This window comes from Amblyomma americanum, chromosome 1 (assembly GCF_052857255.1).
Source record: "Amblyomma americanum isolate KBUSLIRL-KWMA chromosome 1, ASM5285725v1, whole genome shotgun sequence".
NCBI lineage: Eukaryota > Metazoa > Arthropoda > Arachnida > Ixodida > Ixodidae > Amblyomma > Amblyomma americanum.
In genome coordinates, this window is record NC_135497.1 from 258,096,476 (window position 1) to 258,123,053 (window position 26,578).

General features: G+C 48.9%; 1 protein-coding gene across 3 annotated transcripts in view; it reads right to left on the bottom strand.

Annotated features, from left to right (window-relative positions):
* Positions 1-26,578, bottom strand: part of LOC144114995 (ileal sodium/bile acid cotransporter-like) — a 120,280-nt gene that overhangs the window by 12,852 nt on the left and 80,850 nt on the right. For 2 of the 3 annotated variants that reach the window (XM_077649091.1, XM_077649090.1), the window contains exons 5-6: positions 19,616-19,876; positions 18,203-18,353 (exon numbers count right to left, since the gene is read on the bottom strand). In XM_077649091.1, the coding sequence (XP_077505217.1) occupies positions 18,203-18,353; positions 19,616-19,876 (412 nt within the window). The remainder of the gene's footprint in view (positions 1-18,202; positions 18,354-19,615; positions 19,877-26,578) is intronic. The other variant, XM_077649092.1, reaches the window with a different exon arrangement.

A 26,578-nucleotide genomic window follows, 5' to 3' on the forward strand; every position in this document is an offset into this window, starting at 1 on the left:
CTTTGTTTACAGATTGCAAGTTTCTTTTTGGGTGCATGAGACAAATGATATGAGGTTCATTGGTATGAAAGCCTTGGCATATTAGTTAGCTTTCTGGAACGATAACAGACCAGCAATAAAACAAGTCAACATTCAGCCAGATGCATATGTAGTGTATGCTTTCTAATGTCCAACTGCTACATATCTATGAGACTTGTTTAAATGTATGTGCTCCTTATGTCAGACTTTTGGCATGAAGTGCTTATAAAAATTGTACATTTGACATTTGTGATGCTGGTTGCATTTTTTTAATGTCCGTGTATATATGTATATGGCTGAACACTCTGATGGCGCTGGTGAACACTCTCAAGGTTTGCTTTCACGCCAAACATAAATACCGACGAGAGCAGCAGATTGTACAGCCATCGCTGTAGCTTAGTTGGTAGAGTAGCAGATGCGATATTCGGATCCTCGAGGTCGTGGGTTCGGATCCCACTGGCGGCATGGCTGTTTTTTCTGCTGTTTTGCTGGCAATTTTCTTTAAGCCACAGATTAATCGAAGTATTATTCTCTCATTGATCAGCACTACAAATTTAAAAAAGTGGAAACATTCCCCTGTGCACCTTGGTTTCGGTGACTGTTGGCTTCACACACATGCACACACACACACACATATACTGCTTTTCTAATCAATTATCTTTAAGCAATAAAATATTCACTAATAATCTCTATTGATCAACACCACAAATTTAAAAAATCTGCTCTTTGGTGTCTGTGGCTGTTGGCTTCTTTCTCTCTCTCTCTCTCTCTCTCTCTCACACACACACACACACACACACACACACACACACACACACACACACACACACACACACACACACACACACACACACACACACACACACACACACACACACACACACACACACACACACACACACACACACACGCACGCACGCACGCACGCACGCACGCACGCACGCACGCACGCACGCACGCACGCACGCACGCACGCACGCACACACACACACACACACACACACACACAGTTATAAAAATAGCTAGATTTTATATACTGATGGGATGCAACCCAGACAGACAGAGATAGGTAGGTAGGCAGGCAGGTAGGTAGCATCTCGTTAGCATATAAAACCTATTTTTATTACTTAATTTGTCACAAAGAGGAGTCAAACTGCAGCCAACCATCCTCTTTGGCTGTTTCTTCGTAGTTCCTAGGCCCTTCCTAGTTCTATCGCTTTATTGGCCTGGTAGCCTCCATCAGTGGCAAAAGAAATACTCGGAGGGTATGAGAAAAGGATGTGGTGCACTACAATAATTTTTCTTAGTCATACTCTTATGACAAAAAAAAATCCAGTAAACATCTTAATGTACAGAAATCATCGAGGTGGCTTGCTGAGAAAGAATCAGCACCCGTAAGGCAGGAGGCGGCAGTTGGCAAGGAAGAAGACCATTCTGAAAACTGTTGTGAGCCCTGAACCCCTCCGCAGCAGCATCGTAGGCTCATAGAAAGTGTTTCATTGAGTTACATTCCCAGCTTTCAGGAACTATCCTTGAAAGTTGTCTGAGCATATGGCATGCCGGCGCTGTCACATACAAACTGACAGATTGTATGGAAAGTGAGCACATCTATTTCGGAAGTACAGCTTTCGAATCAATTTGACTGTACCCAAACTTTGACAGCATTGCAGTGTTCAGTTCAATACAGACTGAATGTTATGCATTTTACAAGCTGGCCATGATGTTGCATCATTCAAGGACACAATTTTTCAGAACAGAACTTTGACCCTTATACTATCAGTAGTTTTTAGTGGTTTTTGAAGAAAGGAAATGGCACAGTAATTGACTGTCTCACCTCTTGTTGACACCTCAAGTGCGCTGTGAGGGAAGGGAGGAAGGTGGGAGTGAAAGAGAGAAAGGTGCTGAAGTGGAGGGCTCCAGAATAATTTCGACCACTGGGGATCTTTAAAGGGCACTGAAATACCTTCTGAGGAGAGTACATAAACTAGATCAATCTCTTTATTCTCTCGCTGCGAACACCTGGGCTAAATGATACACTTCTAGACGCATCAGAGAACCCTAAATCGCGGGCGAAAGTTGGTGAGTCCCTTTTTCATGCTCGCGCCCTCCTCCGTCGCACGTCCTGCGTAATTCTCTTCAGAGATGGCTATTGGTTAGATTCTTCCAGGCGTTACGCAGCTACCATGGCCGCGGCCAGTCAGCAGCGTCGCTCCGACGTGTCAAGCAGCTCCGCCCCCCCCCCCCCCTCCCCGGGAAATTCCCGCGAGGGGGGGGGGGGAACCTAAGTCACTTTAGGGTGGTGGGCGGCGATGGATTGATCATGCAAAAAGTGAGAAGAGGGAAATGCGCGAAGACACTGAAATTCAAAATTTGACTACAGATAACTCAGCTTCTACAAAATGCATTAAAAAAATCTTGCTGGAGGACATTTGTGAAGCGGCGTCCTTTAACATCCCAGGAATACCGCACCTTCATTGAGAGCCCCTTTAACGTGCACTGACATCGCACAGCACACAGACGCCTTTTAATGCGAAAACATATGTATGGTTCATGAGGCAGAAAATCCGGCGTCGTTGTCCACGCCAGTCGGTCCGAAAGCCCAGTTGACCTAATTACGTCATCGGCAGTGCCTACGTAATCAGGAAAGAAAAAAATTCTCCCCGAAGTGGGTTTCAAACATAGATGAAAAAAAAAACAGAAGGGAGCTAGCTCTCTAATCATGCAGTGCACTATAACTTGAAGCCTAGTCATGAAAAAGTAAAAAAAAAATTAGCTGTGGTTTAACTGCTGTTGAACCTGGTTAAAGAGCAAATGCTGTGGTGTATCGGGCAACTTGACGCTTGGCGCCTGTAACGTTGAGCGCGTTCCGGACACTGGATAGGCGGCGCGCCCATCCTGCCATGGCAGGTGGCAGTTAAAGGTTGATCGCGAGACGTTGCGCACCCAATGAACTCTGCGGCCTATTGCTGCAGTGCCGCGTGTCTGCCACAACGTTGCCAGCCCTAACGCATGCAGCCCACATCTCTCTCACCACCGCCACGTACCTCGAAGCGCGATTGAGGCGTCCAACGACCCAGGGAGCCAGTCATGCGCCCTTCCTTTCCTAAAAATCATCGGAGCCTAGAACGTTGTCAACGCAAACGCCAATGAACACAATGAAAGCCGACGGCCTATAGCTTCAGTGCCGCGTTTCTGCCACAACGTTGTCAATGCCAACGCATGCAGCGTGGCGGCAGCCCCACCCTCGTCTTCCTCTCACGTTCCTCGGTTCAATACCGTATGAAACACACGCCGAACAAGCTACGAAAGGGATATCAAAGCTTTCGCTTTGAAATGAGAGAATCGGTCCCCTCGTGATCACACCACGTGCGCGATAGCGTGCGGTGATACCGATCCCCGCTGCGCGCGCGCATGCACGGGCCAACGCGGCATCAACCTCCTTGCTGTATAGACACCCGCGCCATGGGCCTCGCAGACGCTCGTACTAAACATACCAACACCAAAACATTACGGACTGACTCAAAGAGCGATAAATGGGAGCGGCTTCATGCAGCTATGACTTCATGAGCACTTGGCTTGCGAAGGATGGCCGCATGGCGTCGCGCTCCCTCCTGAGTTTTTTTTTTTTGTAGCGAGAGCTACATTACGGTAGCATTTCGAGCCTTCAGCGTGGTGCCGCCACCCCGTGGCTGCGCCGCCACGCTGTCAAGTGGTGCGGAGCAGCTGCCGGCGGCGTGGCGCCGTGGCTGATCACGTGGTTCGTCACCTGGTTGGCCACGTGACCAGCCACGTGGTACGGAGCAGCTGCTGCCACAGCTGTGCGCATGCACCGTGTCAAGTGGGACGAAGATGAACAAGGAACACCCAGCGAAACGGAGCGGCGAAAGACTGACTGCAATTCAACTGAGCAAGTTCCAGTCGGCCAGCTGTAGCTATCGCGTCACTCCAGGTTTAACCAGAGCTAAACCACCGCCAATTTTTTTACTCCATTGTTTCAAAGCCATACTGGCGCGAACAGATCAGCTTAATTCGCTGGCCACTTCATTTTAGCACTCGCGCAGTCAAAAGTAGGAAGAATTGTCACTAACTCGCAAAAGGCTACAGAAAGGGGTGGGTGTCTCTTGCGGCACTAGATATTCTCAAGAGTAAACGCGACGTGCCTGAAAGGAAAGTTGAGTTGATATGGACACCGGCTCACTCTGGGCTGGAAGGCAACGAACTTGCCCACCAGTTCGCCCGAGAGATGGAACACCGGGTAGAGGAAGGTGAGCCACACTCCATGATTAGTTATAGGGACATTACAAACCATTACAAGACGGAGAGGCGACGTTACTCCGATCCTCACAAATCGTTTAGCAGAGAACAGCAAGCGATTTATAAGCAGATCGATACAGGCACGATCCTTCCCGCACCCTTACCTTCAAAGCAAGATGTATCTGGAAAGGTACGAAAAGGAATGTAATTTCTGCAAGACTCAGGCACGCTCCAACACGTCATTGGAGTATGCGATTTCGTCAAGGCAATGCCCCCACCTCTTACCTGCCCCACTACCTCACCCCATCCCTCATCCTCCCTTACCGAGCGATGGGAGACCTTGCTAACCATGCAGCTTCGCCCTGGAAGACCAGCTCGTCCTGATCTCCAGGGGCCAGGCGGCTAGGGAAGCATATGGGTCCCGCGAAGAGGGAACCACTTCCATCGACGGCGTCTAAGAAGACGTCGTAATTAGCTCGGCTCAATAAAGTTGTTTCTCTCTCTCACTTCATTAGAGCACTGCACCATCACCGCAGCACAAGACCCTGCGTGAGAGACTGCCAGTCTCTCGCGTTGGGTATTGTTGTTGTTGTTAGCCTATCAAAAGATGGCACATACCCACACTGGGGGATCGGCCAAGAATCGGGTGGCTATTCACCTGTACTCAGGTAAATAGAATGAAAAGCACGCGGGAAAGCAACACCGGAGGATTCTTCCTCATGAACAGAAAAGGGATAAAAGTTTTGATATCAAAATTAGTAGTAGTAGTAGTAATAATAATAATAATGAAGAGAGTGACTGAAGCAGAATTATTAAGTCAAAATGTAATAATTGACAGAAAGAAAATTTTGTAACGCTTAGCATGTCAGTCGGTGAGATTCTAGAAGGAAATTAGAACAGCGGTGCAAACAGATCTGTGCCTGAACCCAAATGTGGTGGCACTAAGTTCAAGGGGCCGCAAGGGCCCCTCCAGCAGCTGTCTCAAAGAGGTGTATCGGCGACAATAGATAAAAAAAATGCTCAATAGATTCAGGCTCACGGCAAAATGCACAAAGGGGAGAGAGCGCCAAACCCGACCTGTGCAATTAGACATTTAGAGGAGGGATACGGAACCGCAGCCTCATCAGAGATACTTCAAGCTGCCGAGATCAACAAACTTGCCTCTTCCAAGAATATTTGAGGTGCTGATAATCCGCCGATGTTACAAGTGTTGTGTATTGCATGCTTAGAAACGCACGTCGCCGAAACCTAGATGCTGTAATATAGGCTGTAGCCGGGATGATAGGCAACACGGGGCCGCTTAGGGAAGCCTTTACGAGAGTTTCAGCAATCTCATTAACTGCAGTCACACTGCAGTGACCGGGAGCCCATACTAAATGAACAAGGCTCAAATGCGGAGGAAGCAGGGGCAAGAATGTGTTGAAAATGGGACCGTCAACATGCGCGGCGAAGGACGAACACAGAGATAAAGAATCGGTAATTACTGCCACTGCGGTAATAGAAGGGTCTAGCTTGCGTAGAGCAAGTACTATTGCCAGAAACTCTGCTTGAAAAATAGGGGTGAAATCCGGAAGGCGCAGTGATAAGGACCAGTCTAAATGCGAACAGAATATTCCCACACCTGCCTTTTCATTGCACTGCGATGCGTCGGTGCTTTTGCAATATTTGTAGGTAGGGTCCTTAGATGATGTTCTAGTAGACCATTTAGAATACAGGGTGGCAAAAGTTTTTCATTTTAGGGGAAAATATCGTCGAAGACAATGTGGACAGTGGGCCCTCTGCATAGCGCAGGAAGGACGTCATAAATTTTCACATCTAATTGCTCAAATAATCTTTGCACAAACGCTACTTGTAGGGCATGAAAACGAGACCAGAGGGAACTAAAAAAGGTCGGCTGGGAACAGAAAATGCTTTGTGTATTGGCATGGGTTTTGGTATCTTCGTCTTCATCAACTTCCATTCGGGCGACGCGAACATATCTGTTTCGTTGGCCACTGCATTATAGAGTAGTACGCCATCGCCGCAGACGAACACCCCGCGTGCATGCTTTTTATTCTCAGCACGTAAGTAGTCTTATGTTTCCGCTGTAATTTTTACGTTTCGCCTCCATCGGAACGCGGCCACCGTGGTCGGGTTCGAACCCGGGTACTCCAGCTCTGTAGTCGAGCACCCTAACTATTGAGCCACCGCGGCGGACCGGTACTCATATTTGCCTCGTCTTTCAAACTAAATCCAAATACGACGTCACCTATGGGCCAAACAAGCAAATAAGCAAGCAAACAGTTTTACACTCTGTGGCAAATAGAGGCAACATTTTGGCAACAACGGTTGGCTGTTGGCTCATGGAAATACTACAAAGCTGTTGGATGTTGGGTTTGTTTGTCCTTTGAAGCAGATGGCAATATATTGTTTGAAGGGAGACAATGAGGAGAGGTGGGCACCCAAATTTCTTTATAGGTACTTGCACAGTAAAAACGTTAACAAGCCGTGGAGAAAACGACTATTACAGAAGGCTCACGACAGGGATAGGCAACAGAAGGGAAAAGGAAGTTACCATGAACATCAGAAAGGAAGTCTTTGAAACCGAGGCTTACAAATGGAGACAAAAAATGAAAACAAAAGAATCACTGCGTGAATAAAAGCCTGAAAGCGAAATTCGGAAGGAGAGGCAGTACGTTCCTTTTAATGCGTTCGCATTAGAACCCCCATGTTGGAAAGTCCTGTCTGTCCGTCTGTGGTAGGACGGAGGTAGATGGCAGAATGGAGAGAGAGAAATCTCCCTCCACTTTAAAAGAGGGAAGACGAAGAGAGGGTGGGTGGCGATGGGAAAAGTGGAGAGAGAAATCTCCACTTTCAGGGGCGGGGAGGGAGAGGAAAAGTGGGAGAGAGGATACGAAGAGAGGGTGGGAGGCGACAGGTGGGGGAAAGTGGACACTGGAAAGGGGGCATGGCATGTCACAGGGTCAGTTCCGTCTGGACCTCTGAGGAGGACGGATGTCACCAACGTCTCCTCCCGTGAAGTCTTCGCGCCTCCTTACGACACCGTCACGCCCCCAGCCCTCACCGCGCCCGGCCCACCCTCCTGCTTGCCCTTTAGACAAGCTCGAGGACACCCGCGCGCGCCCAGCGCCGTCCGGCGCCCTTCCGCCCCTACTTCAAGCACGCCTTACTACCCCTCGGCCGTGTAGCCCACGCCCACCGGGACAGCTTTTCTGGGCCGTTGTCGTCAGCTGCAGCGGCGACTGCTCATGTCTCTGCAAGCCCCCTGCAGCCGGCACAGCAGACTACGATGGCGGCAGCCCGCCCACCACCTCAACGCCTGCTGTGCTGACCCCGGATGCGAGAGCGCGCCCTTCCTGCTGCCCTCCGCCCACCCCGCCCACACTGCTGTGCGCGGGGCCTCTTCGCGCCGCTCCCCATAGCTGTTTCCTATGACCCCGTCCGGTTGCCATCCTGCTGCAGCTTCCAGCGGTTCACCCAGGCCCGTATCCTGCGCTAATGGTAACGACCGCCGGCCTTCGTGGCGCCAGCTGCCTGACGCCCCTGCTGTGAAAACAGCCCCTTTTACGAGCCGACGGAAACGGCGGTACACAGCGTCCCCCGCCGCGCTGCTACCCAGTAGCAGTTTCCTGCGCTTCCCACCTGCCGCCGCGTGATCCAGCCAACGTGGTGGCCGGCGGACAGCCCCGGCTGCCCTGCAGTCCTCCCTGCGCCTCTGGCTAGCCTTCCGGCTGGTCGGAGGCCAGACTGCTTGCATCCAGCAACCCCCGACGCGCGCGCGCTACTCCCAGCGCGCTGCCGTTCATCCTCCCCTCGCCTGGTGCTGATGCTGCTGTTGCGGTGGGCCTGCTGCCTGTGACTTCAGAGGAACAGCTACCGCCCCGCCCTTGGATTATGTGCAGTACAGTGACGGTGGTGACAGCGTCGACGGTGACAGTACCTCCCATCCCACCTCAACATCCCCATCCCCCAGCCCTGGTCCCCAAGAGTGATGCCACAAATTGGCCAACATGCGTCGGGACCAGTACCCCCCCCCCCCCCCCCCCTGAATAACTCAGTACCAACCACCACCACCGCATGGTGACTGACGGACTGGATCACTCCACCCGCCAGCACGGTCTGAGCCTGTCAGCGGCAGCGGCTGCTTCGTCCGGGGGGACGCTAATGCTAATACATACTCTGTCGCATCAATCAGATTGATTGTCTGTATTTCGATGCGAAAGCATTACTTGACTATGTTCGCGGTTTCGTGCCATGGAAATGGGCTCAAAACATGTCCGCAGGCCTTGTGTCGTTCGATAAAAAGTTAGGAGTAAAAGAATAATTGCATGAGATAGAGGATGACAAAATGTCGCTGCGCGACAAATTTGATTGATGTGGAGTAATGAGTTAATTAAACATAGGCAAAAAAGTAAATGATTCGTCGAAATAGCCACGGCCGTCGAAATAGTATAAAAATCAATAAAAAAGAACGTTAAATAAGAGTAAACTAGATTAAAAATGTGTGAATTAATATGAAGTAAAAAAAATGACAGTTACTGCAAAAAGTGCTGAAAAACAGAAAAAACGACAAAAATGCACTTAGACGTCACAATAAGCTTGGACGTTTATATAACGAGAAGACGTCGAAATAGTAGCAAAAATCTCGGGAAACTTGGAAAGTAGTAAAAAACATTGCAAAGTGTCAGTTAACGTAAAAAAATTAATTAGAAACCGTAAATAATGAAAATGTGCCGAAAAAAAGTGATAAAATGACTGTAAATGCGGTGGCGGCAGACCAACGTGGTAGAGTAGGACCGACGTGGTAGAGAAGCAAAGAGAGGCGACGAGTGTGGAAGAGGCGTCAATGCTTTCGCATTCCTCCAATGTCGGTCGCTGCAGTGATCTCTAACGTTTTGATGCGAAAGCATTACTAGCCCCATTACGAGGAAAGCCGCCGGCGTGTGTCTACACTAAGAAGAAAAGTGCCTTTCCGAATGCAGTTTTTCTAGCAACGCACTACGCATGGCCTTTCCCTCTTTCTCTATGCGAAGCCGCAGTGCGTGTCTTCCACGATAGGCACTTCATTGGGCAGAGACACGACAAGCTGCACGACGATACATTGATGCTGTGCGAACATTTTCTAAGCCCACGCAGAGGCGCACGTACTTTCCACGCTGACCACGGTCTGGTTCGCTAGCGTCCTTCAGCCGAGGATCAAGCGAATTAAATGTAGCGCTGACAGTGTACTCAGGTGTGTCCACTGATGGTAAGTGCAAACATCTGGTCTGGCTAGACGGCGCCGGAACTTCTCCTAACCATTCCCCCAGAGTGAGATCACGTCGGCATTGCACAGGATTTTTCGCCGCAAAGGAAAGCTAGCTGTTCGCGTGTGCAGTGTGAAGAGCATTTCAGCCGAGTGGAGTGAGTTCGCCGAATTCAATACGAGGCGATTACTTTTGCAGCCAATATCAGCGAAGTTAATCACGTGACACTGCTAGAATGACTAAACGCGAGCGCCACTCGTAAAAAACGGCACTTCGGCCATGTGACAGGAGTATTACACACTCACGACGAAGTTGTTCTGTATCAGAACGCTGCCTTCACGACTTTGGTTTTTGTGCCATAACCAGGAAGGCGCCGCTTCGTTTTTGTTACGGCGAAGGAAGTGGAGGCTGCTGGGCTTCCTTTGGAACCCGGAGGGTCGGCAGCGGCCACCCAGAGAAAGCACATATACCACCTGAGTGACTCAAGCAGCCAGGACACTGTGGTGTGCTCGGCGCCAAGTGATGACTCCTCGTCCGGCGACGGGTTCGTACCGATCGTTAGCAAGAAGGCCAAGCGCAGACTGCGCATACAAGCCGAGTCGTTCTCATCAAGCCCATCAACGGTCATCAGGTCGCGAAGTGCCGTGGCACATACTGTCTTGTTTGTGCCACAGGAGCCATCCGACAACCTGAACCTCCTGAACAGGCAAGCCACCTATACGTATCTGGAAAACTTCGTACCAGGAGGTATCAAAGGTGTGAGAGTAAACCCCTACAAAAACATCATTGCCATTGACGTCACAGAGCGGAGCGCACTAGAAAATTTTACCGCCGTCACCAGACAGCGGCACTACGGCTGGCGTAATTTACGACGTCGCGTCCGCCATCTGTGACGCTGATTTACCCATCCTAATTAAGGCGGCGACTAACAGCATTTCGATAATCCAGTTTCACTGCCTCGAAAGTTCAAGCTGACCTTCAAGAGTGACTGCATACCATCATACATGAAGGTTGGGCACTTTCGACATCCAGTTCGACCTTTCGTACCAAAGCCGCTACAGTGCAGGAAGCGCTTGAGAATCGGTCACGTGAGCGGCGTCTGCAACAGCTCCATCGTGTGCCTGAGATACTCCGAGCTGCACAACGGCGACTTCTGCCGCGCGACTGCCTTGAAGTGCGCCAACTGCCGTGGCCCTCACGACTAGGCCTCGAAAGACTGCCCCCGTCTGAAGACTGAACGGGCGGTAAGCGAGACCATTCCACGCACAGAGAGGCCTCTGCAAAGGTGCGACGACGTAATTCGCGAATGTCCTCAAAGCAGGCAACCACATTTGAAGGGAAGGCCTCAAGCGCCACTGCAGCTTGTCTGCCTCCTCCAACAACCACACTAAATCAAGGGAGCCCGCGGAGTCTGGTGACGCCGCACCTACTGCCTCTGATATTAATTGGCCACCACTACCGAAGTCTGGCTTCTCCATTGGGTCAGGGACGTTGCCGCACTCCCAACTAACCTAGACAAAGCCACGATCCGGACTGTGGCCAAGACTTCCAAGTGATTGCAATGTTCACGTCCTTGTATGAATGTCCTGCACGCTCTGCTTTCTAGCCTGCGCAAAGCGCCATCAGCACACAACACACTGCAAGCACTGGACGCGCTACGTCCAGTTATTGCGGCTCAACGCCAGCCCGAAGGGCTGCAAAGGGCTTCAGTTGAGTTCACCAGCCAAGAACCTCCGCATGAATGGACTCTGCGGTACCAAAGGAAACCACACTGTTTTGCTACCTGAAAGCGACTGGCTTGAGGAACAAATTTTGACTGCTCTCCTCGCTCCTTCTGTTTCCCTTTGCATTCCCCTCTTCTCTCTCCTCCAGTGCAGGGTAGCCAACCGGAACACCCTTCTGGTTAACATCCCTGCCTTCCCTCTTCCTCTTTTTATATATATATATATATATATATATATATATATATATATATATATATATATATATATATATATATATATATATATATATATATATATATATCACTGAAATTCGGGAGCTTCAACAATTTTTTTTATTACGTTGTAGTCCAAGCTACGAATTAGTCGGTGCGAAGACGCTTCAAATCACTGCGCGTGATTGCGATTAGGCGTCTGCAAGGGGTTTTGGAGGAATGAAGATTTATTTAGCACTGTAATCATCAGACAATGCCAGTCTTTCGCAGAGCATAATTTGGAGGGATATATTTGCAAAACAGGTACCGGAAATAAAACCTTCCACGTGAATTGGCTGTTCCGAAACAAATGGATTGTCCTCGTATTCATACCACTGGTAAGGTCTATTACTCCTTGCCAAGTAAACACCGCTACGCAAGGAGTGCTATTATATTCTGCTCCGAAGACTGGCGCAGCACATGTGTTGCTCATATTCTTCTCTTAATTTTGCTTGTCAGAAGCAATGAGCTTACGAGGGATTACACTCGTACTTAGCCGAATACCAACGTTACTAGGCTTACAGTGTCGTACATTTGCCTGCATGGGGTAATATTTGCGGTTACATTTAAAGGGACACTGAGGAGAAATTGAAGTTGGCTTGTATCGATAGAATAGCAGCTCCTGATCACAAAAACACCACTCTTACTGAAAACAAAGCTCTTGTAATGTAGAAAATAGCAAGACCCAAAATACAGGTGTCGCCGCCACAGGCCAATCTCGCAAGTACAAGCGTGATGACGTCCTAGGACAAGAGGCGCCACCTTGGAGGAATTTTCCTTACTTCATGGAAGCCACGAATCTCTGAGGCTGGCAAAGGAAGGTTTGCGCACAGCACCGCTAGCCGTCAGGAATCACGGAGTCTGCATTTACGTCACGTTTCACGTCACTGCGTTCTGAGACGTCATAAGAGTTGCCGTGGCGTCATAAGAGTTCCCTGAGTTTGAATCAGAGCGGCGGGAAAAACTTTTTCATCTTCTAATCAAAATTTCTTTGCAACAACTGCATCTTTCGCACCCGGTCAAGCGGCAACAAAGTCATGAAATGCCGAACTATCAGATTTTGCTAACAAAAAAAAAATGATAGAGTTCTCCTCAGTGTCCCTTTAAGTGCTGGGCATGATTTGAATCCTGAAATGTTTTCGCAGTTCTCTGAGGAAAAAACTGATCGCTGCTCCGGTGTGACGGAGGCGCAGTATTGCCTTAAAATTTAACAAGAGTAAAGAATATATAAACGCCTTACATGCGGCCTTCAAAACCGCTTAGCATAGCAAGAATAAAATACTCAAACAACTTCATCAAGCAGGTAGTGGGCACAAAATGGCCCGTTCGGACTGCATGCTCTCTGCTTGGCAGCAGTCTTTAAGCCGACTCGTGCGTCAGTACCTGTCGGATCTCAAACATAACTGACCGGAGTATGCAATCGCTAGGCGGCTGCATTCAGTTCTGTGTACGACAGCGACCTGTTCGTTTTACTTCGACACGGCACCTAACGCCATCGTCGCTGTGTTTAAGACGCCGCACGGCAAATGGCCGGAAGTGGCGAAGACGGATGGAGGATGCCAAGATCCAACATGACGTACTCAGTATGGACAGTTATTGCCTTCATTGGCGCGTGGGATGGTAGCGTGTTCACATTTATTTCGCAAGAGGCAGACAAATAAATAGGAGAGCGCAGAAACCGCGAAACAACAGCCACGAGGAATGCGTGTCGTAGGCGCGCACGTAAGCACTGCTGGCTAGCAGACGACGCGAGCGGGGATCCACACTCACGGCCGGTCTCGAGATGGGCGCTCGCGTTCTTTCATACGGCCTTCGCATTCGCCGCCGAAGCAATGCGAGTTTTTCTTCGGGAGTTACGCTGCCCGTCGCCGCTAGAGGCGCGACGACCCTATCCTATATACCCTTCCGGGCCCCGGAAGATCGGACAACCAGACGCACGGAAGAAACACCGCGAGCTGTACTCACATATCACGAAATCACCACTCATTACAAAATCAGTCGCTTCACCCTCCCACCACCTCGGCATACTCTAGATTCAAAATACAGTATGGTCTGGCCGCAACTGCAGACCAACTGCTGCACCTTACCGTATACGTCCTTCATCGCTACCACCATGCTTTGACCTGGTAGGTGGCAGTTCATTTAATGGTTCATCGCGAGAAGTTGGCCAACCAATAAACGCTGCGGCCTATTCTATCGACCTCTACAGGCGAATCGAAATTTCAAAGAAAAAAGGTCTAGTACTGACCTACCGCGTCGGGTCCAATCTCCTTCCCTGAACACAAATTTTCAATTTTAAATTTTTTCATAACTAGGAGGGGGTGGGATTTGCAAAATGTGGGAATGCATAATCATGCCTTCCTTGTAGTGAAAATCTTGGCAGTGGCTTAGCTCGGTATGCCAGGATATAGGTAGCGAAAACAAAGGCATAGCATGGTTGGCCTTGGTTAATCTTGATTGCAAGTCGAAACCAATTTTAAAAACCAACCTTCAATTTTCTTCGAAAGCAAAGGAAAGGCGCATAACTGGCCCCCCTCGTACGATGGACACCTCAGTCGTGCTTAAAGCTACCTGGCGGTAGCCCGGAAGGATATATAGGATATACAGTTCTCGAGTTAGTGCTTTAACTCGCTGATTACCGGTTGGTGCAGGCAACGCTGGCTCAACGCCTGCATCTGCGGCGGTGCGCTGTAGCGCGCTGGTTCATGGTGACCGCAGCACCGAAATCAAAGAAAACAAAATGCAGATGCTCAAGCTGCGTATCTTCAACACAGTGCACTTGTGCACTGATTCTTCATCACAAACTTGGCTCGATGAAAAGATTTAAAATGAGGAGTCACTCTCACATTCCTCAGAACTATGTCGAACATTATTTGTGGTTTAAAATCCAGAAGGAAATACTCTGATCACTTCCTCTCGTATGCCTCATGGTCCGTGATTAAATGACAGGTTAATGCTGAGGGGAAGGAAATAAAAGCTCAGAGAACGAAAGTTTGGCGCACGTCCCATAGAAATGCACTATATCACGGAGAAAATTTTCTCTGACGCATGAGCCGTAAATCCGATAGTGCCGTAGATGGTGGCTTGAGACAATACTTTTAGAGATGAAAGTCAGACTCATGTACACTAACGATGAACTGTAAAATAAATTGATTGCTAGGAGGTATATATAATATTTAATTACGCCGATATCGTTTTTCGCACGTTCTGAATGTACTTATTTCCCCCCTCATATACGTCACAACTTTCTTGAGCGAGAGGCCTGTATCGATAGCTCAAAAGAATACTAACTACTAATGTGCGAGCAAGTGTCAAGAAGCATTGTAATGCATTGTTCTCTGCTCGAGGCCAATGGCACGCGGCCTTTCCGCTTTTGTTTGTCAAACGAGAGGCCCCCAGATTTCTCTGGAATGACTGTAGCCGCGCGCAAGTCTCTCTTCATGTTCAAAATTGTCGTAAGCACATTAGGCGTCTAATGCTTCAAGTTTCTTGTCACCTTTAAATTTTGAAAGGCCGAGAGCGACCGTCCTTTTGACCTCAGTTGACCTGAGCACTTGTTTTATCGCTGCGCCGCCGAACTGCTTTCTGTTTGAGATACGTCGGGTTCGCCCAATAAACAGTTTTCGAGCTGGACGCAAGCTTTCTTGTCGTCATTCTGTCCTGACTAACGTTACCAGAACGTAATTACAGAAGCAGCCAGCACAAGCTGCGTATGCTGCCAAAGATATTGACGCGTACTGAGTATTGCAGTTTCAGAAATTATGGATGTCCAATGAGTGACTTCAGCTACCATAAAGAGCGCCATTTTTTGTTGTCCACGCATATTAAACCTGCGGCTTGTCCTGAAGCTGCCTAAAAATGTTTGGTTTAAATATCTTTGTAAATATCTCAGACTATGCAGTTGAATGTCCAATGCCCTCTATTCTCTTAAATTCAGGGACTTTTATTAACAACTATAAGCATCGCAAATCTTCATTTTTAGTTCCTTACACTGTAAGCTAAGCCAGCTGGTATAACGCGCATTGCTGCGAGATTTATTAGTGGAGCTCCGTTAGGTTGCGGAAAACTTTTTTTTTGTGGTGCTACTTTGTGTCCTGAACGATGAGAGGAAAGTTCATGCTCACGGGAGGTTTATCGTCAGCGATGAGGAGGCTACAGATATGCAGGAGAATAATGCAAAGCTGGTAGTCAGCGCCTCTGAGATAAGTCTGTTCGCTCGTGAAGGCCGATTTTATTGATGCGGAGTGCTGTTCAGAACTAATTTTGCTTTGCTGTCAGTTAGTTCGTGCTTGCAGTTACTGTCAACAAGTGACTTAATTTTTGCGTTGTCATCGGATGGGACGGGCGGTCGTGAGATGCCGCCAAACTTAGATTCCTTTCCAAGAGGAGATCTTGGACGTCGCGTGCGTGCAGCGTGCTCTGCTCCTGCGGCCAGGGCTGAGTTAAGTCTATACGCATTCTTTTCGCGAATGACATGATGCGTTTTCCTCGGGAGCACCATGAATTTTTTAATTCCGCTGTTGTGCAAAATTAAAGAAGCTGCGCTTGAAATTTCACGCGCTATATTTACGCTGCAGAATCCTTTACTCTTTGAAACTTGCCATCCAAGTATAGTCGCATATCATTCTACACACTCATTCTGACCTGCCGGAAGACGAACTACAGAGGCTGATAGCCTTGCTTTTTAGCCAAATATAAGGGCAGAGCCTGTTGACGTCTGTGCTCGAAGCATACGTTCGACCATACACAGTCGGGCTCAAGGAGATGGCGCGCAGTCGTTAATCCGTTGTTTCAGATTTCTCGCATGGCAAAGGGGCTGACTACGCGGCCTTTGCGTGAAGCGTAAGAGGTAAAATATAAAGGCTTGACGGTTTACCACTGACGCTGGCCGAACTGGGAGCGAGCGCGCCTTCTCCTTCCGCGTGAACGGCGGTGGAGCGGTGGGGCAGTGACGACCCCACCAAGGTGCGCCGGGAGGCGGAAACAGACCCCACTGCGAAAGCCGTAAGAAAGAAAAGCGCGCGCTCTCCTCGAGACCGGCCGTGCCACACTAAGGAGTGTTCGCTGCTGCGTCGCAAGATGGCGACTCTGCTCAATCTTGCGGCTACGCCGACCAATCGCCACAGAAACTGCTGAGCTTATAGTATCATGTTATGATTACTTCTTGTTTAGGTAGCAGGACAACTGAAAATTGAAAATTGGTTTTTGAGGAAAGGAAAGAAGGAAGAGAGAAAGAGGTGCCGTAGTGGAGAGCTCCGGAATATATAGTTTCGACCACGTGGGGATCTTAAACGTGCACTAACATCGCACAGCACACGGGCGCTTTTTCGTTTTGCCTCCATTGAAACGCGGCCGCCGCGGCCGGCTTCGAACCCGGGAACTCCGGCTCAGTAGCCGCGCGGCCAAACCACTGAGCCACCGCAGTGGGTCAGGAAAATAATAACGAACTACTTTTTTTTTGCCAGGGAAAAATTTTGTGTGCCAGGTCCTGAATATGGGTGGAGCTTGACTGCACACTTAAGCGGTATCCCGCTATACTCGAAAGTACTGCCTAGCCCACCACAATACGGCGTCCTTCATAGCCCACAGGCAGTTTCGGGACGTAAAACTAACCAATCACTGAGCCATCCGCCCGTCCGATCTTGAACACCAGCGGCACTTATATGTAAATTGGTGGCAGATTGTGAAAGAAGTGGGCCTGTAGTGATGAGAGCCTGCTAGAGAAAATATGCCGGAACAATGAGGTTCATGCTGCGTGGGGAAGTACTGCGGCGAGAATACGAACCCGGAAAGGTCTTCGACAGGACTTTCCTCTGTCACCGCTGCCATTTACGTTGTTTTACTATAAGCTGCGTGTAGTGCAGCGTAAGCCTTTCGTTTGAACGAACGGTACGATGCAACAGCTTCACTCTCCTTCCGCATTAACGCTCTGCAACTTCGGATGGTATGAAGCAGCTCGGGTTGATTAATAGCGCAACAGTGCGCTATGTCCCGTCGTGTTTGGTACATCTCGCGTTCGGTGCATTCCAGCTCATATCGCCGCTGTCATGTGACTAACAAAGTATTTCATTGTTTTTTTTTTTTTTTCTAGAATGTCGCAGTACCAATCAAAGAGTTGGTGCGCCCATAGTTTACCCTCTAGCGGTTTTAGGTTTTAGAGATAGTAGAGAAAACGCCAGAGTATCTGCGCTAGAGACTAATGTAAGTCGACTAGAGAGTTGGTGGCGCAGAATGAGGGGAAAACGCGCCGCGGTTAGGGGCAAGTTATACATCTTGTTAGTTAGGCACTGTTTTAAAGAAGATAATAAATATCCGGCGCCTCAGCTCCCGCAACGACAGTTTTAGAATCTGCACCCTTTTATAACCCAAAATAAAAAGACACCCTACTTCAAATGATATCGTTCATTACTCACATCATCCGTCCATATGCCATATACCATCGCCTCAGGTTCAGATTTGTTTTGTAGAAAACACCCCTCATTAAAACGTTGTATTGAAAGAAACCAAACACTAAATTGTACCTAAAAGTGAAATTCGTGCGCGAACGTGCCATCGGAAATTTTGCCGAGAGAGGCCCCCTTAGCGACGGTATACATTCGGTGTCAGGCGGCGTACATTTAGGCATAACCTGATTTGGCGAGACTCATTCGCATTTTCGTCTGCGACAAACAAATTAGTATCCTCAAGTGATTTGCAAGGTAAAACTTACATTTGGTGGTTTCAGCTTCAGGAGCAATATTGTGGGAGCTTGATCTTGAGCAGAATTTTTTATAAGTTGCATAAATGCCACACAGTATAAAGCTCAAGCCTATCATCGTGAAACCATAAAGCCACGGGAATAACAGGGCTTGCTTCTGTTCCTGAAAGAAGAAAAAGGAACACTAAATTTGGTTTGGTCAGCGCAGCTTATTTGTCATTGGATTCTTGTGCAGTTACACAATCTGACTGAATTTAAAGTCAAAAGTTTCAAATGAAGGTGCAAAAGTTGTAATGACCGTCTATGTGGTGGTATTAATACTCTGCAGCGCCAACCAGACCATGGTCTGGTTGACGCTGCAGAGTATTAAGCAAACAGAACAGAATACTCAATGTCTCTTGTTGAATGCGGTTCATCAGAATGCCACTTAAAAAAAAGATGTTAAAAACAGTAGGGTTGCTTAAAACTGCATCACTACTTCTGCACCGAATGCGATTGAACCTCAACGCTTCAAATTTCTTTGCCACGACAAAAAAAAAAATCATGCACAACATCAAGGGCCGGATTGACAAAGCTGTCATCTAAAGAAAAAAAATGCTGTGAGGCAGGTCAGCTCTTAAGTCATACCGATCTTACGTAAAAAGTTGCATCTTTCCGCGTCGGATGAACGCGGTTAATGGTCACTCTCCCACAACCCTTGAGCACGCTGCGGCCCTGTCCTCTTCAGCACGCACGCCCGCGCTGAGCGAGTTCGCTACGGGCATGCTTGCATGTGCTGCAGACGTCTTTAATGCAGACCAGATCTCTCTCTCTCTGTCCCTCCGCAAATAAAACTGAAATAGAGCACTGCGACGAAATGCTCGCGATACCTAAGGCATATGAGCATTTCATTTTTTGCTCTCCAATCTCTCAACTGAAAATATTCGCCCGTGGTTACCGGTTTGAAAGGTTGCTGCGTGACTGTATGGCGGAGGAGGAATGTTATGCTTCCGTTCTTCGAAATCGTAGCAGCGTCAGCATTGAGGCTTGCTTCTTGCCAAGTGTATAGCCCGCCCGACTGCTCAAGAGCGATGACGGGACTTCCGGTCAAAGCTGTACGCAGGTTGCAACAGACCTCGACAGGCGCTGTTTTGGGCAACTGAAGTTCTGTGCCCGCATCTAGTCGATACGTTCCGCAAGGCCGCCTTCTAACCGTGCAGCAATTCGATTAGGAGGCACTTGACAGTCCCATTAAATTCACGAACGTAAGTAACGTTTTGTCTTTATAGTGATCTCCTCGCCACCCCAGCGCAGACAAGGCTACTCGGCCGCTCGGAAGGCGAGCTAGTATTTGGGAAGGAGGCGTGCTTTCGAGACGGTAGGGCTACCCGGCCAAGAATTGCCGGCAGGGAGGATGACGCGTCAGTGCTGACAGAAATGGCCTACTTGAAACTGAAAGGACAGCGAGACGATGGTGAGAGCCGTGCCAACGTTCTGGATGCCGGACTCGATGGCGATGGTCTTGCGGACGGCGTCGGGGCGCCGGAACAGCCAGCTGATAAGGTAGCCGAACAACATGCCCGCCGCCGGCATGATCACTGTGGCCGCGTACAGCACGGCTGGGATGTCGTGGAAGATGTCTGGGAAGATGAACACCTCCATGATCTGCGTCGCCACAATCAGCATGCCGCCGAGGGTGCTGGCCAGCTGCGAACGAGAGAACCCGCATCACGCGTATGCGCGCTCATTTGTTGTGACAACGTCTCTCGTGTCCATGGGAGCTTTGCACACTCTGACGAAAATCCTCAAATGAATGTTCACTTAGCGAATAGAAAAAAAACCACTTCAGCGACCAACGGTGGATCGTTTGAATGCGTTAGCAACAAAACGTTCGTTTGTTATACCCGAGGTAGTATGCTTATTTTCGTTGTATCCAAAGCCAACAAACTAAGTTACAAACTAGGTCCAGACCCGAAAGTTTGTTATATCCGAGGTGGCATAGCTTCGTTATATTAGAAGTAATATACTAAGTTCGTTATATCCGGGGCAGCGTACTAAGTTCTTTCGTAGCCCGGTGGGCAGATTGCCACCTGCCACCGGCTACTGACAGACGATTCACAGGGAAAAGGAGAGACTGAGAGGACAGAAGCGCAACTCACAACGTTCTGCCACGCATCTCTTTCAGATACAATGGCACCCAGTGGGCATGCAGGTTTATGCGTTTTCCCCGCAAAAGATATTTCTAGGCATCCTGTCCATTTCTAAAAGATCATGTATACAAACTAGCCCGTCAGAAAGTTTTATTTCTGACAGACGGCCGTCGCCATTTCCGCTTGCACAGACCCTTCTGCACAGAGAAGATAGGTGTGGTTGTGGAAAATGCCAACGTTTGATGGCATGCCCTTGTGTTCACAAAGTAATGGCGGAGTGCGGAAAAATCAAATGAACGACTGGTGGAATTAAGGGGTACAGGAGAGAGGGAGAAGCGGCAAGGTTTTTACGTTGTGCATTGCCATACAGGAATGCCACACCGAAAGGAAAGACATACTTATGGGCGTCTGTGCGGTCCTCGTCATATTTCTTTAAGCTGTTTGTAGTAACTTACACAGTAATGCTCCATTGTTGTGAAGCACAACATGCATGCTGTGTACAGTGCTCATTTTTCAACTCCGAAACGAGCTAACGTTTTCCCGTTTTAGAGCAACGACTGTCAGCGCCTCAACTCCCTCTAGATCGCCTGTAGGGCGACGTCCTCAGCATCTGGCATGGTAAAAAAGAAGCGCAAGCAAAAAAACATGCTTATTTGCGATAGGAAGCACACACGCGCACATGCAGACTCGCGTTGGTACAGTACTCACGGATTGAAATAGGACATTCGGAGCGCGTGGCCGTCGCTTCATGGAGCGCCGCCCGTAGACGCTCATGGAACCAAGGTGGTGCATTGTGGTATGGCGTGAGAGGGAGAACATCTACAAAGCAGAATTGTTCCTTCCAGTAGCCAATCAGCCGGCCTGTGGTTTACCACATGCCTGCGTGGCACTGCAAGGCTAGCGCTCCGAATGTCCTATTTCAATCCGTGAGTACTGTACGTGCTGATAGGCTGGCCGACCGGCATCTTTCACCCAGTTGCGATGGGAAAGCCGGCTAAGGCAGGCAGAGCTTGTTGCTGCTTACGGCAGAGCTTGTTGCTGCTTACGGCGCGCTCGAGGCCGGGAGAAAGCGGCCAGCCCGTGAAGAGCAATTCGTGCAGCAGAATGCGGGGCCAATGGGCGTCGGCGTCAAGACGCCGCAGTGCGTGGCTACAAAAACCGTCGCAAAAAGGATGCAGAGCCAGGACTCCAGGTGCATACTGCCTAAGCTGACGCGAGGCGGCTTTAGCGTCAAGAGCCCACAATGTGTGCCGCACAAGCCGCAGCAAGGAGGCGTATGGAGACAAACGAAAGCAGGGGGGGGGGGGGGGGGGGGGCGGAGACGTTTCACGGCCAATTTCGGGACAACTCGTTTGGTTCCTCTGTACAACTGGCGTCTGTAGCTGTGCAACGGCCTCGGGGCATTACCATCGACTTGCCGCTCTTCTCTACAAGAGGCTTTTCAGATTGCTTACCTCACCGCATCCGAGCTGTGCAACAGTCTTCGATGATTTTTGCGTTACACCGCCGTAACCGTGGCCTCAATTTTTATAAGCCGTAGATAGATTTTTCGTTTCTCGATAACAGCCCACTGTATAAATGAGACCAAAGACATTCTCGAAATTGCGCATAAAAGCATCGTTGGACATTGCTGTACACCATCTGCAATTGCATGACAGGAGTAGTACTTGATCTCTGAACAGCGAAGGAGAGTTCTCCCAAAATACTTTTTGGCGTAAAACTTTCCCTTCTTAGCCGCTATATGAAGTTTGCAGAAGCGAAGGGAGCGCGCTGCGCGAAAGAAACGCGGGAGAACAGTCTTTTGCTTTGTGCGCGCCAATTTTAAACTGAACTAAAAAATTCAGGTACTTAGTTTAAATTTACATTGGGATTCTAAGAGTGGTGAACATGTAGTATGTGGTGTTCAACGTCCCGAAGAGACACATAGGCAGTGAATGACGCCGCAGTGGAGGTCTCGGGATTAATTTAGACCACCTGGGGTTCATTAATGCGCACTAAAATCGTAAAGCACACGGGCGATTTTGCATTTCGCCTGCATTGAAATGCGGCCGCCGCGGCCAGGATTTGATCCCGCGACCTTGGGATTAGCAGCCGAGCGCCAAAGCTACTGAGCCACCACGGTGGGTTGCAAATTGAAGAACTTAAAGTCCCGTGATTCAGCCATACGGGCCTCAGTGAAGTGGTCCCAGTAAATGACTATTGAAACCAAGCACTTGTGCCGCACCCACCGTTACTTCAAAATTATTGTTCACTTCACTGCGCGCTTGGCCGGTACATCAGGGATAACCCCACACGCTGCATGAACGCTTGGGCACAGCTGCTACGGGAACCTTTACCTACCCATGGGGAACAGCTGCACAATAAAAGTTAAAGACGACGGGCTCTCGAACTACTGTTTCCTGCAACACGATCAAGCTCAGGTGCTGCCGTATAGCCTTCTGCGTGGTCGACTAAGTTTGTGCGCATCGGAGTACACACACCGTGCCAGTTTATAGAAGCTGTATAGATACAGAATGTAAAGGCTTCGCCTGCGTTTCCTGTTCCGGAGAGTGCAATTATCGCAACACACAACTTAGAGAGCGAAAGACAGAAAGGAAATGCAGAGCGGTACTAAAGGAAAATAGCACGGTTGGCTACCTTGCACGGGGGAGGGAGAAGGAAGGAATGAATGAAGGGAATAAAAGGAGCAGAGCGGGAGGTATGGCCTACGTCGAAGACGTGATGCAAGGAGCATGTGGTACTGCCACAGCCTTTTACTCAAGCGCAACATTCTCAGGAGATTCCCTTTAAAGAGTAATTACTCATTAAAATTCACCTTATCGCAGCAATGTGAAGAAACGCAAGGTAATATTTAACAGTCTGGGAAGGCAACAAGAGCTTACGATAGGCAGCGAGGTATTGGAAGTCGTAAGGGGACGCATCTAGCATCTAGGGCACGTAGTGAGCGCATGATCCGGGCCACGAGAGTGAAATAGCTATGAGAGTAAAAATGGAGCGGAGGCAGATACTCTCAGGCCGTGTATTAGAAGCAAAAAAACATCCCTCAATAGGAAAGAAAGTACATAACAGTTGCATCTTGCCAGCTCTCACTTATGTGGGAGAAAGTCAGAGTGTAGCGAAAAAGGCTGGAAAATGATGGACAGGAAAATGATTTAGGTAGTATTATTGGAAGAGCGGCAGAGTGGGTCAGGCAACAAACGCGAATTGATGATACTCTAAGGAGGAAAAATAGACAATATGCAGGGCACGCAGTTCGGAGAGCAGATAACCGGTGGTGCTTATGGTAACGAAGTGGATTCGAAGAGAGGGTGTACGTGTATAGGGGGCGACAGAGTCAGACGGGCAAATGATAATATGAAGCTAGCGGAAATAGGGCTGCCGCAGCTGTCGCAGGACAGGGTCACGGTGTAAGAACGTAGCTTGCGTATTTGCATATAGTATTTCCGTAGTAAATGAATGACAGGAAGAAAAAAACGCATGTCTTGATGCGATGTTACGCTACATATGCGGGGATTAGCAAAGAGATACGCTGGTGGCTTTTTAACCCGGGACGACATATAACGTTGATTAAAATATTACATGTGTAATTAAAAAAAATGTTGTTAGCCAGTATTATTACGCGACTGTGACAGCACGCACGGTAGCACCAGCAGCTGTTCCATAATTCTATAACATCATGCTGACAGCAACGTATTGCTCAGGGCTCATGGCTCGGCTTACGTTATTAGGAAAGAATAATGCAGTTTCCAGCGAAACTGAACATACGCCGGCAACCGTTCCTCAGCCTGATTCGTTTCTACTGCACGCAGATTGAAACTTGGGTGCCGGACATTGCGAGCACCCCTCAAATTATTATGCAAATAAAAATTCTGAGGGCACTTAAGTCTGCTTACGTGGAGGAATGCGAAAGCATGTGTTTTGAGGAAAGGAAACGCTTTTGACGAAAGGAAAGGGCGCAGTAGCTCTGAGATCTCGACATCTCGGTGGACACCCCAACCCCGCGAAAGCATGATGGTGGTGGCTACAACTTTGGTGCCACAAAATGGAAGGAATTAACTGGGGCTGGGGCGAGTCCAGCGTAGCCTCCAGTCGGAGGCGACCTCTTGAGCTCGCGTAATGAGGGCCAGCTGCGTTGTTTTGTTTTTTTAACTGGCCAAGAGCTTGTCCCATTCCTCCGCCGAGGGAGCTGGCAAGAGTGTCGTCGGAAGGGGTTTGCTAGCCCATTCCCATAACAAATAGTCTTGGGTGTGTTTCGAAGAAAGGACACGTTTTTGACGGAAGGAAAGGGCGGAGTAGCTCTCGGATCTCGACATCTCGGTGGACACTTCAACCCCGCGAAAACATGCGTTTTGAGGAAAGGAAACGTTTTTGACGAAAGGAAAGGGAGCAATTGCTCTCAGATCTCGACATCTCAGTGGACACCTCAGCCCCGCGTTTACAGTTTGCTTCCACATTTTGCGGACATATTTTTCGTGCATATTTTGTGGACACTTTTTGCGGGCATATTTTGTGGACACTTTTTGCGGACTTGTTTTCGCCGACTTAGCCTAGTAATGCATTTGCATTGATAACAGGCCAGGGCTCACAATACGTACAAACCGCTCGAAGGTCGCTGAAAGCACCGTGTTAAAACAGAAAATTTAGATGCCCTCAGCAAGGCGCTGTTTACACCGTGAGCGGGGTGCAATGGCGGGGCATGCGGTAGGTAGAGCCAAGAGGGCGTTAGTGTTCCTGTATATGCAGAACGCTAAAGGGCGTTAGTATCTCGCGCCATCTGTCGGTGCTCTCTAGAAGCAGAGCTTTACTGCATGCCGGGCGTCCTGCGACGGTGCTCTCTCACCTAAGCTACTTAATTCTTACACCGTGGACAGGGTTAAATGGATATCAATGGGCGAGCTCGCATTTGTTGTGCAGCGGACGTAGCTCGGCTTATGATGGTGAGCGAAGCTACGAAGGAAAGGTGCACACCTTTTCTCAGCGTCTTAGCGGTTGAAAAATTCGTCCTGCCTCGCCTGCCCGGGACACTGCTTGTCTAGTTCAGCTTTGGGAGTCTCCGATATAAAATGGAACAACATCTTTACCACTTGGAGTTGTTGATCAATTTGGTCTCGCCCTGCCCTCTGCTAGCGTTAGTAGAACGGCTATCCTGAATCGGCGGTCGTCCCAGGTTCAAACCTCGGGCCAGCAACAATTTTAAGATTCTGAGGAATCTAAGTACATTTCCTTTGTATCCGTATGACTACGCTAAGGTAGATGCTAATGAAAAATTACTGGCATGGTTTGCGTCTGCGCACTTTCAAGAGCTCATATGTTTGTTGGGTACCATAGCGAGACTCTACCGCAAGAACTTCAATAATAATGCCTCGTATATTTGCAGGATCGACCGCAAAGGTGCACGTACCCCACGGCTTCGCCATGAAAGGGGAGAAGAATAAATATTAAAAAATATATACAGTATAAGCCGCTTAAATAAATACTCCGAGGAGCGTCACACGACGGGAATCAATATGTCGTTGGTTTCACCCAGAACCGGTGCGCCACTTTTTTAATCCTTGGTTCAAGTGAGGTGAAACACCCCGTCTATTTGACCTGAGGTCACATTTTCTAGAATGGAGACGCAGTTTTCCATTAAATATTTAGGGCTTGTCTACAAAGGCAAGCTGATTTTGTACTCGTCAGTTTTTGACGTCTCGTATGAACTTGGCGGGCGAGACACACCTTACGTCATCCCGATAGTGTTAATGGTTCGGTGTCGCAGAAAAGCCGATGTCGTCGTCGGCGTCGTTGTCCTTGAGCCGAAAATCCCGATGGAAGCAAATGATTAAAATTGAACTGAGAATAAAATTGGGTTAGGGTTGTTCAGGGTGGGAACCGAACCCGGGGCCTCCGGATAGTTAGACGGGCACGCTACCCATAGGTCACGAAGGCTCGATGGTTGAAGCTGAATAAAGATGGACCTATCGGGAATGCGTTGTGGTCTTTGACTTCGTGAAGTGTCTTCGAGACACGTACTGATGCGTACACGAGTAATTATGAGTATGCTAATTAGGAATTAGGTAAGTGAGTAGGCGATGCGAATCGGACCCGATAACGCTGTCGCGTTCTACTCTTAAGGGCGAAGCTTAAGCGTCCCCCAATTTTTGCGGACAGAGCTGAGCGCGGCGGCAGGTATACAAGACGGACGAGTGTAAGGTTGAAAAGCTGTGGGCTCAGTACTCCACCCTGCAGTACGCTACGTGAAGTGCATTGTGAAGACGTT